At 52.0% G+C, this 10,121-nt stretch overlaps 1 protein-coding gene across 4 annotated transcripts in view; it reads right to left on the bottom strand.

The window, feature by feature from the left end:
* Positions 1 to 5,296, bottom strand: part of VGLL2 (vestigial like family member 2) — a 28,234-nt gene extending 22,938 nt beyond the window's left edge. For 2 of the 4 annotated variants that reach the window (XM_038133007.1, XM_038133008.1), the window contains exons 1-3: positions 5,084 to 5,296; positions 2,607 to 2,898; positions 399 to 917 (exon numbers count right to left, since the gene is read on the bottom strand). In XM_038133007.1, coding sequence (XP_037988935.1) covers positions 399 to 917; positions 2,607 to 2,898; positions 5,084 to 5,164 — 892 coding nt within the window. In that variant the 5' untranslated portion in view covers positions 5,165 to 5,296. Of the gene's footprint in view, positions 1 to 398; positions 918 to 2,606; positions 2,899 to 3,329; positions 3,696 to 4,798; positions 4,955 to 5,083 lie in introns of those variants that run through there. The other 2 variants (XM_038133009.1, XM_038133010.1) reach the window with 2 other exon arrangements.
* Between the last annotated feature and the right edge of the window lie 4,825 nt (positions 5,297 to 10,121).

Raw genomic sequence — 10,121 nt, 5'->3', positions numbered from 1 at the left:
AGTGACCTTTGAGGCTGCTCCATTCTGCTCCTAGCTCTCTCTGCTCAATGCAGGACCAAGTCCAGGGCCAGGACAAAAGTACCTCAAAGCAACCTGTAGCCTCAGGGAATGTTTCAGGGCATCAGAAATTCAAATAATGTCGTGGAGATATGATGTGTGGGCCTGCCCCATCCTTCCTCTCCATTCTTCACTTGCCTGGCCTGAGAGCCCCAAGAAGAGCACCCTGTGCAGAGCTCAGGTGTCACACATGGGGCTTTCACCCTCACTTCATTCCCCTACAGCAGAACCTCAGCCACCCCACCCCCGAGTCCTTCCCTACTGCTATGGACAGTGCGGAATCAGGGAGCAGGATTGCAGCTGAGCCAGGGGACCTGGAGGGACCGAGGGCAGCTCATTACCTGTGTCCACATTGAGGCCAATGCTCTGTGCCATGTCTCCTGTTGCATTGGGGAAGGGGCCCGGTGTCGTCCAGGCTGCAGCAGCACCTGCTTCACTCTTGCCCAGTTCACAGGGGGGGCTGACTGGTGTGGACACGGAGGCGGGGGTGAGGCGGTGGGGGCGGACAGAGGCGGTGGGCACCAGCAGCGAGCCGTAGCGGGGGTCAAAGTGGGGCCCGTAGACCTCGTGCATGGCGGTGGGGCGGGGGTAGGCAGTGCTCTGTGTCCCAATGTAGGGGTGGTGGTGGTGGTGGTGGTGGTGGTGGTGGTGGGCGTGGTGCCAGGGCTCGGGGCCGCCCTGGTGCAGGTGGCCGTGCAGAGAGGCGGGCGCGTAGGGGTCGGTGGCAGCGGCAAAGGGCAGCTCGCTGTGGGCAGCAGCTGCCAGGGGGCTGCTCAGGCTGGCTGGGACCGAGGAGGGCTGGTACGTGCTGTTCCAGAAGGATGGCGGGAAGATGCGCTGGCTCATTGGGAAGGATCCATCTGGGTGAAGGAAGTGGGAAAGAAAGTCAGCAATGAGCACACCCCACAAGACTTGATCTCCTTTCTCTAGGGCTCTGTCCCTCCCTGATCCACCCAAACCAGTCCTTTCATTCCCCTTATTCCACGAAAAACTGGCAAGCATAAGAACTTGCTCCAAACAAATACAGATTTCTCTCCGACTAAACATCCAACACACCTATCCTATGAATTATCCATGAAGCTGCAACTATATCCTACAGCTTTTTCTAACTATGCAGATGGGCAAAAGGTTGTTACTTAAGGCAAGAGAAACATCTCTTTCCTTCAGTATTGGAAACTGAGAGCTACTATACACCACTTAAATGTTCAGGTTTGGGTTTTTCTTGTTTGTTTTTGTAATAATCTCCTTGTCTAAGCATTTATGCCCAATGCTTCCAAGAAAGCAGCTGCTGCCTCAGTGCAGTAGCAAGGTGGGCAGGAACAGTGAGAGACTAAAGGCAAGTTTGAATTACTGAGATATCTGGGGGCAATTCTATTACAGCTGTCTGTTTCTTAGGTATATTGTCAGCCTGTTTGGGAAGCCCTCAGCAGAACTTTGGAGAATGGCAGGGCAAACACAAAGACCCTACATTTTCTTAGCCCAGTTAGCAACACGCAAGAGGGACTGGTGATTATTAATATCACAAATAGATGTTATGTATGATTAACTGGGATCGCACACTGTTCTTGAAAGAAATAAAACTATGTTCCTAATACTTCTTTGCCAGGGAAGTATGTCAGCTCTGAGCCTTGGCATTGCTTGCGAGAAGGGGAAGCAGTTCATGATGAGCAAAAAAACCTCCTCTACTGCCATCAATTCCAGCACTGAATATCTCTCACCCGTGAAATATTCTTAGACACTACAGACAGCAATCCGTGCAAGGTCTGGGAAACCAGCCCTGGCTGAGCAGGTGGCCCTGTGAGGGAGGGTTACTAAGACTGCCCACAAGGAAGTGCCAGCCCTAACTCTCTGGCAGATGGAGTGTGGAGAAGATTATTCCTCTCTGCCCTGACTACCCTCGTGGGCCTGTCCAGTGTGGATCAGGCATGGATACGGAGAGCTGTGCATAAGCCACAGCCTTGGCCTTGACAGCACATTGCCATGGGCAGGTCTGCAAGCCCTTGTTTTCAGAAACTTAAGAGTCCTTGTCAGCACTCAAGCAACAGTCAGGATAGTGATACACGCAGGGCAAGATACAGGGACACACACAATCATTTCTTTTAGAGGTGGGAAGCTGATCAGATTGTTCCCGCGTTTGGTTTTTGCTTTGCTCCCACCACTGTGACCACTCTAAACTGAAAGTTAGGGTCAACAGGGAGTACACTGGTCACAGTCACAGTTTCAGAGTCGCTCCGTGGCTACTCGGGTGTAGCCCTCTCCAGGTAAAGTACCTGCAGTGAAAAGACAATTTGTTTCCCCGACCGCTTCTCAGGCTGCTTTTTCTCTGGGCCATGCCCCTATGCATAATCCAAGGGATTTATTCTTTCCTTTTTACCCTAAATGGGCCAAGCAGCTGGCAGCTCCTAGCCTCGGATCCCAGGGGATGCCCGCCGGGCACCAGCCGCTGGTAGGAGGGAGGAGGGAGCCGGGGTGCGGAGCCGAGGCGGGGACGAGGTGCCGGCCCAGAGGGGGCCCCCGCCGCCCCCGCATCCCCCGCGCTGGGCGCTCACCCCGCCAGGAGCCCGCGTTCCGCGCCGCCTTCGCGCTGCCGAGGGAGAAGCTGCTGGGCTGGCTGAGCGCCCGGCTGAAGTGCTCGTCCACCACGGCGCTGATGTCCCCCTGGAAGTAGGTGAAGAGGACACAGCGGGAGCTGATGTACTCGGCCTCGGGGGGTCGCTCCTTCTCGGGGCTGCAGTCCTCCTCCTTGATGCTGGCCGCGGCGTGGCTGGAGAAGGAGCTGCCGGCGCTGGCGCTGCTGCCGCTCTCCGGGGCTTCCTGCATTTTGGAGTAAAAGGCGAGTTTCTGCGGGGAAGGAAAGAAAACGGAGCGGTCACGCAGCACGCCAAGGTGCGCTGGTCCGCCCCGTGCCATCCGGCGTGCAGAGCCGAGCCCCGTCCCGCGGCCTTTCCAAGGGGATGCCAAAGTCTGGCCTTCGGTTGCCCGCCGTTCCCTCAGCGTCCACCGCAATCCCCACACCCCATACCGCCCACTGTAGTCCGGGGGCAGCGAAGGGACTGAAAACAGGGCTGGGGGACCGAAACCCACAGGTGCCGAACGGGATGGAGCAAGACAGCCGCCGGGTGGGGAAGGCGCGGCCGGGCGGGGGTCATACCGCCGGGTGCCCCGCACCAAGCCCTGCAAAAAAAGGCTCTTTGCAGCTGGCTTCAGAGCGGACGGCGGCCGCCAAGGGGCTGCCATGCGGGGGCACGGGCGGGCGACGGCCGAGCACCCACCGAGCAGCGCCGGCAGCTGGGAGAAGGCGAGAGCCCCTCGGTCCCCGGCTCCGAATATCTATCTGGTGCAGAGTGTCCTGTAACCCACAGCGGCGAGGTAGAAGCAAAGAGGGGGGGAAAAAGGCTGACAATCTCAAACACACTTCAGGGCAAAACTCAGCATTTCCCTGGACACCAAGAAGCTCCATGTATTTACTGCAAGATTAATCTCCTTTTACTATACTCCGCCGAGTGGGAAAACAGCGGGCGTTGTGAAGTTTGCCGGATGTTTCCCGTCTTCATGCGCGTTAGTGTGTCTGCAGCTGCTGAGAGTTTCTTAGCAATAAGCGCTGGGACGCGGAGCCCGGGCTTGGCCGCCGCGAGCAGAGCCTTGGGGCGGCCGGCGGGGGAAGAACCGAGAGGACAGGGCAGAGTCTTGGGCCAAGACACGCGGTATATTTGATAATGTCACTCGTCGCGACGACCGCCTTTCCTCTTGGCTCCCTGTTCGGCCATTGAGGTAATGATCACCCCCCTTAGTAATGTCATAAGCCGGGCTTGAGAGGATGGTGGGAGGGAAGGCAAGGTGGGGAAAGACATTATCGGCTATTTGTGACGGGTCCTGGGCCCCGCTGCCGGGCGCTGGAGGGGGCACTGGCCCGGGCCCGCTGCAAGGCGGGGGCTGCACCCGCCTCGGGCCCGGGGCGCCGTTCTCTATATCCATCCTCTTTTTCGTTAAGCTGGGGGAGGAAGGCATTAATTTCTGGAAGGGGTAAGGGCGAGGGAAAAACTGGGAACGCAGAGGGCTTAAAAGGAAAGCGGTGTGCAGCAGGTGCAGCCGCGGGAACCGAGCCTGACCCACGCGGGACCGTGCGCGTCCCGGCGCCAGCAGATCCCCGCGCCCCACGGGCCGTGCGTGCCCGAAACATCCCCGCGGCCGGAGCCATCCCTTCTCCTGAAACCTCGGGATTAGCTGGGACCCGCGACCTCCCGGGCGGAGCTGCACGCAGCGAGGCGGCGGGACGCGGCTGCAGCTCACGAAGCACCCGCGGGTCCCGCGGGCGACTGCCGCCGCCGGCAGCCGGGGGAGCCGAGGGACGTCCCGGGGTCGCGCCGCCGCCCAGAGCGCCCCGGGAGAGGGGAGCATCCCGTAGCCCCTTGCTCGCCTTCACGGCCGCGGCTTCCTCCGCCATCACCAAAACCGGGAAAACCCCGCAACCTCCCGTCTCTCTCGCCTCCCCCGCTTCCAGAGCGTAACTCCGGAGCGCCCGTCCGAGGCGGCTGTAAAATCTCTGCACCGAGCGGCTTCCGTGGCAGCGGTCGGGATGCCGGCGCGCCGGGGTGAGCGATGCCCCGGGAAGCCCGGCCGCGCAGCTCCCGACGGTCCGCACACATATCGTTACCCCGACCGGCCGCGCTCGGAAGTAGCCCGTCCCGGTAAAGAAAACAAACAAGCAAACATTTTAAAACAAACAAACAAGCGAACAAACCCCCTAAAAATCCTTCTGTGGGTTAAAATCGTCCCCTCTCTCGAAAGGCATCCCGCAGTCCGTCGTTTCCCAACGGCGTACGTACCCTGCCGAGCCCCGCGCCAAGGTGGGATGCGGTTCTGCTCCGCTCACCATCGCAGGCTCCCAGATCTCCCCCCCTCCCGCCCCCCCTTTCCCCTCCCCTTCTCCTTTTCCCTTTTTCCCTTTGGTGAGGCCCCAGATGGCCATCCTCCAGACGATACCCCTCCCACCTTCTGCCTCTTCACCGCTGTCCCCTACACGTACCTGGTGGTAGGGGCTGTAGGCTGCTGCGAAGTAGGGCTGGGAAGGACCATAGACTTGGTACATAACATCCAAACAGCTCATGGCTGGCCGCGGCCGAGAAGTAATTTTTTTCTCATCAACTCGTGTTCTGCAAAGTGGAGTAATGCTTCGGGGGAGGGAGGTTCCCGGGGGTTAAGAGGCACCACGCACTGGTGGGAGGAGTGAGGGGGGATGAGGGCGCGCTGGGCTGTGCTGACACCCCCTCCCTGCCTTCTTTCCCTGCCTTCCGCCCTTCCTATAGCGTGGCTCCCTCCCGCAAATACGCCGGGACTGGAGGGGCTCCCCGGCCGCCGGATGAATTTGAGCCCCGGCCCCGGCGGGTGGCAGAGGCGGAGGGAGCAGGGAGACCCCGGTTCCGCAGCCGGCACTGCTCGGGAGCAGCGGGGCTCGAGGCGCAGGGGGAGCTCCGGCCACGCAGGAGGCTGGCGGGGTGCGGGGGGAACCGGGGGTCGGCGGAAGATGGGGGCTTAGCCAGCGGGTCAAACCATGTCCCGCTGCTTTTGGTTTTATTTCATTTCTTCCGTTACGTTCCACGTGCCTCCTGTGCCGGGTGCTGCCCCGCTGCCCTCGGGGAGGATGCCCCTGCCGCCCCCCACCCCGTCGGCCCCCGCTCCTGGCCCGGGCGAAGTGGAACTCCGGGAAAGGCAGGGATCTGGGTGACCCCATCCAGATTCCACCAAGTCCGGCGTCCGCCGGAAAATGCCACCTCCAAAGCCACAGGAGTTGAGAGGTCTGATAAACCGAAGGAGGAAAAACCAGTTGCTCCCGAGGAGGAATCTCCCCAGAAACTTTTAAATCATTACAAATCCCGGGAACGGCGATGCTTTTGCATTTAATAGAAACTAAAATAACGCCGAGGGCAAAGTCACGTCAAAACAACAAATTATCGTGAAGGTAAACTGGATTTACTCCCTGGCTTTCTGCTGAGTATGACGGGCAAAGTTGTAAATAGGTGAATGTATCTTCACTGCTCATTTTAAAGGAGTTGCATAGGAGGCAGATTATTTTTTAACAGAGACGTAAGTTCTCATTTCAATATCAACTCTTTGAAATGTTCAGCTTCATGGTACTGGTCACAACTACTGTGAGAAGAGACCCATCTTGTTTTCTTTTAAGTACCTGTAATAAAGCAGAAAAATATAGAAAATGCAAGGGAAATAATATTACTCAGTTTTCAAATGCTGATTGGTTACAAAAGTATTGGGGGAAATCTGAAAAGAATGAACACTTTGAATTTTGAAGACCTGGAAATATTCAAACTAATTTTAGCAGAAAAACCTCATATTTAAAACAAAACATTGACTCTATTTTGTTTTCTTCAAAATACAGTTTTTATATTCCAAGTGCTAGAAATTGTTTTAAATGCCTGTCATTCACCAAAATCATATTTCAGTGCCTGATAATCACATTTCAATGTTTTCTGCACAAGGTGCAAGATTTAAAATTCATATTTAAACAAATTTCTTTGTCCATATTCTTGGGAGAATTTGTTTTTCATACTGCAGTGCAGCCTGAAACACCGCGGCTGTGGGTTCTGCCTCAGTGCTGCTCCTTCCCCCATCAGAGCCAATTTTGTGTTGGTGGTCAAGAAAATGAGGGGATGACTTCTGGGTATTAGGCTTTAAAGGAAGAAATGTAACTTATAGTCTACATTTCTGTTTATCCAGAGCAATAAGCAAATAATCACAGTAGAGGGAAGGACTCACTCTGTGGCTGGTGTCCAAATTAAAGCAGTCAGTTAAAGAACAGCCCTTCCCTCCTCACGGAGAGAGAACGAGGGATCTCACTTGGGACAACGAGATCTTACTTCTCTTCTGTGTCCCTGCTTGTGAGGGGTAGGGAGCTTTCCCGGCACACACAGACCTGTGCCTGTTTCAAAGGTAATACTGTGCTGGGCAAGGAACAAAAAAAAAAGCCCGTTTCTCAGAGGGTAAGTCCAATGAACACCTGCTCCAAAGACACAGCATGCCCTCCTGCTCTTCAGACCAGCCCTGTACCGGGACTCTGTGCCATAGCAAAGGTAGGACCTGACACTGGCCAAGGCTGAGCATTCACTGGTGTGGGAAAACCCAAAGTGTAACAGCAACATGTGTCACTGGGTGCCGTGATGCGGCAGATGGTCTGGCTTCTGCACCCTGGAGAATCTCTCCTTGGGGGCTGAATTCAGGGGTTTTACCTCACACTCAAGTATATGCTAGGTGAATCTTGGTATGAATCAGGTCTCTTGTATAGACAGTTATTTGGCTGTAAAACTGTGCAGTCTAAGACACAAGTAAACTTCAGTGTCTTAATGCAGAGTAATAAAAACATTCCTGCAAAAATGCTGGCAGTATTTTGCCTCTTTGGTGAGTCTGTGAAATTAGTCCTGGTATAGGAAATCCTCCTGGGAACCCAGGGTCAGAAACTATATTCCCTAATGATCTCACTGTGCATTTACAATTATATAAAAACAATCTTCCTTGGTCTCAACTAAAGAATTTTAGGTGGGTTGAGTCACATAAGGAGTTACAAAAACTTGGAACGAAACAGCTGAGTTGCCTCAGAGAGAAAATTATGACAGCAGTAAAGGAAAGCACAGTTTTAGAAAGGACATGGGTTAAGAGCTGGCTGTGTCCCATCACAGCACTGGCATGGGCCTACTCCTAAGCCATACCCTGGTAAATATTTCACAGCAGTAATATGAAAAGAAAATCTTGTTTGGAATAAAGAATGATAGGTTCTGACAAGCAGCGAGATGCAGAAAGTTACAACTTGCCTCAGAAAACATTCCTATAAATCAAGTCACCGTTATCTTCCAGCTATACTGGAATATTTTACAAAACAAGAATTGGGTACTACCATGAATGGTTCACCAGACAAGCAAACAGGCCATGAAACAAGACATCAACATTCAGAAAGACTGGAACAAAAACAATGTAGCACTGACCACATTAGTTGCTCACCTTCCCTGGAAATCCTACATCCAGTGCCAGCCTGCCAGCCCCTGGTGTGTGAAGGTTTGAGCACTGAGTATCACGCTCAATTAAAGGATTAAGTGTTTATCATCCAGAAGGGAAATTTCTGGTTTTTCAATCGCACCACATATATCATTCTTGCTGTTCATAATACACTTCTTTAGAAGCTCAGGGAGACTGTCACTGTTTCCAGTAAGGCATGCTTTTCCAAATAGAAGATACCATGAGGTGGGTGGAGAATCTAGCCCTAGCTGCAGCAATTTGCCACTCTGCTGAGCAGCCTTCAGTGTTTTTCTCTTCCAGCTTGGGTTGGCTTAGCTTCAGCCTCCAGCTGTTGGTTCATGTAATGCCTTAGTTCACTTATCTAAACAGTCCTTTTGTATGTAATATTTTCTCTTATGAAATTGATTTTTATTCCATATACTATTTTTTCCTGCCAAAATAGATGGAACTCCTTAACTTCTTACTGCAATTCCTCTAATAAGTTTTGTACCCTTTATTTGCAACCTATGCAATTTTTCAACATTGTTCTACAAATATTGAGATAAGAATTTGTTATTTTTCTAATGTTTTTCTTGCTGAGAAGTATTTTTGCAACTGATGCTTATAACTATTGGGGTTTTTTGCCATAACACAATTTTAAAGACATGACACTGATGTGCTCTCCCACTGTGATGACCACTGTATTTTCAGTTTTGATACTACAAGTAGATGAAAGACATGGACTGCTTGGTGGTGAGGAGCCAATGGCATTGAGAACCTCCTGGAATTTCTTCTAAACTCTTACATATCTGACTAAGATTACAAGTAACTAGGCTGAAAACTGTGATGACCCCATGTGAGCCTATGACACCTGCTCATGATGCCTTGTACAGTCATCCTTTCTAAGACATTTTCCATCACTTGTCTTCCCCGGCCGTAGATGTGCAACTCTTCAAACAGCTCCATTCATGTGCTGTTTGCTCTTGAGAATGCCAAGAGGCTCAGCAACGGGCTCAGGTATTGCCAAATGTCCCAAGTCTCGCTTTACCCATCAGCCTTCTTGTTACCATGTTACCTGCTAAATCTATTGGTGCGATTTAATTTCAACTTCCAAGTTACTGATGATCTTCTTGCACAGTCCACAAAGGAACTAATACAAATATTCCCATACGGTGTTCATACACTGTACGCCTATGTGGCAGTAGTCATATTTCTAAATACTGAAGATTGTGTGTTGACTTGTTTCTTGTATTTTTCTGTCTATTTGCTGCTTGTATCACTTATATTGAGCAGTGACTCCTCCATGAGATGATAAGTTCAGTTTCACTAGTCTTCCTATTCCCGCTCTCTACTTTACTCTCTAATGCCTCAATCTGCCTGTAGGACTCACATACTTTACTTCAGTTGAATGCACTACTTGTGAGTTTATGTGGGTCAAATTTGGCTGAAATAAATTAAGATAGATAATGCTGTCCCTCTTTCTTATCTTGTCAGTCTTTGTGCTCCTCATGCCTAAAAGCTTTTTGTTTTTTAGGGCTTGGCAACAGTTACCATGGTGTTCTCAGGGATGTTTTTGAGGTCCAGCCTCTGGGTCTGTATTCATCCAGAAGACTTTTGGCTCAAGAGCTTCTGGCTTGGTAGTTTTTGTGGATATTGAATTAACTGACATTAAAGATAAAAATCTGTACTATCAACACAGTAAAACACAAAGTAAAGATCAGGGGACACATATCACTAACTTCATTGTCTCCTTTACTGTCCTGAAAAATCTGTGTTTCAAGCTCAGAGAGCTTGGATAGTTAATTTTGATCTTCCTTTGAAGGTATGATTTTTTTCTCCCCTTTTCCTTTTTTTCTCCTACCCCTCTAAGAACTAACTGTTAGCTGCTCATTAACCCCACGCCTGGATACTGCTTGGTGTGCGTTTGTACGTGTGACAGCACGTCTGCTCCAGTGACACGCTGTGCAGCAGCTGGAATGCACGCCGTGATTTTTACTCCATGATGTATTTCCAGGGGAGCTGCAGCCCAGCCCAGGGTGCAGCATCTGGCACATGTCACTCAC

This window comes from Motacilla alba, chromosome 3, assembly GCF_015832195.1.
Source record: "Motacilla alba alba isolate MOTALB_02 chromosome 3, Motacilla_alba_V1.0_pri, whole genome shotgun sequence".
NCBI lineage: Eukaryota > Metazoa > Chordata > Aves > Passeriformes > Motacillidae > Motacilla > Motacilla alba.
This window is presented reverse-complemented; position numbering and strand designations above follow the sequence as displayed.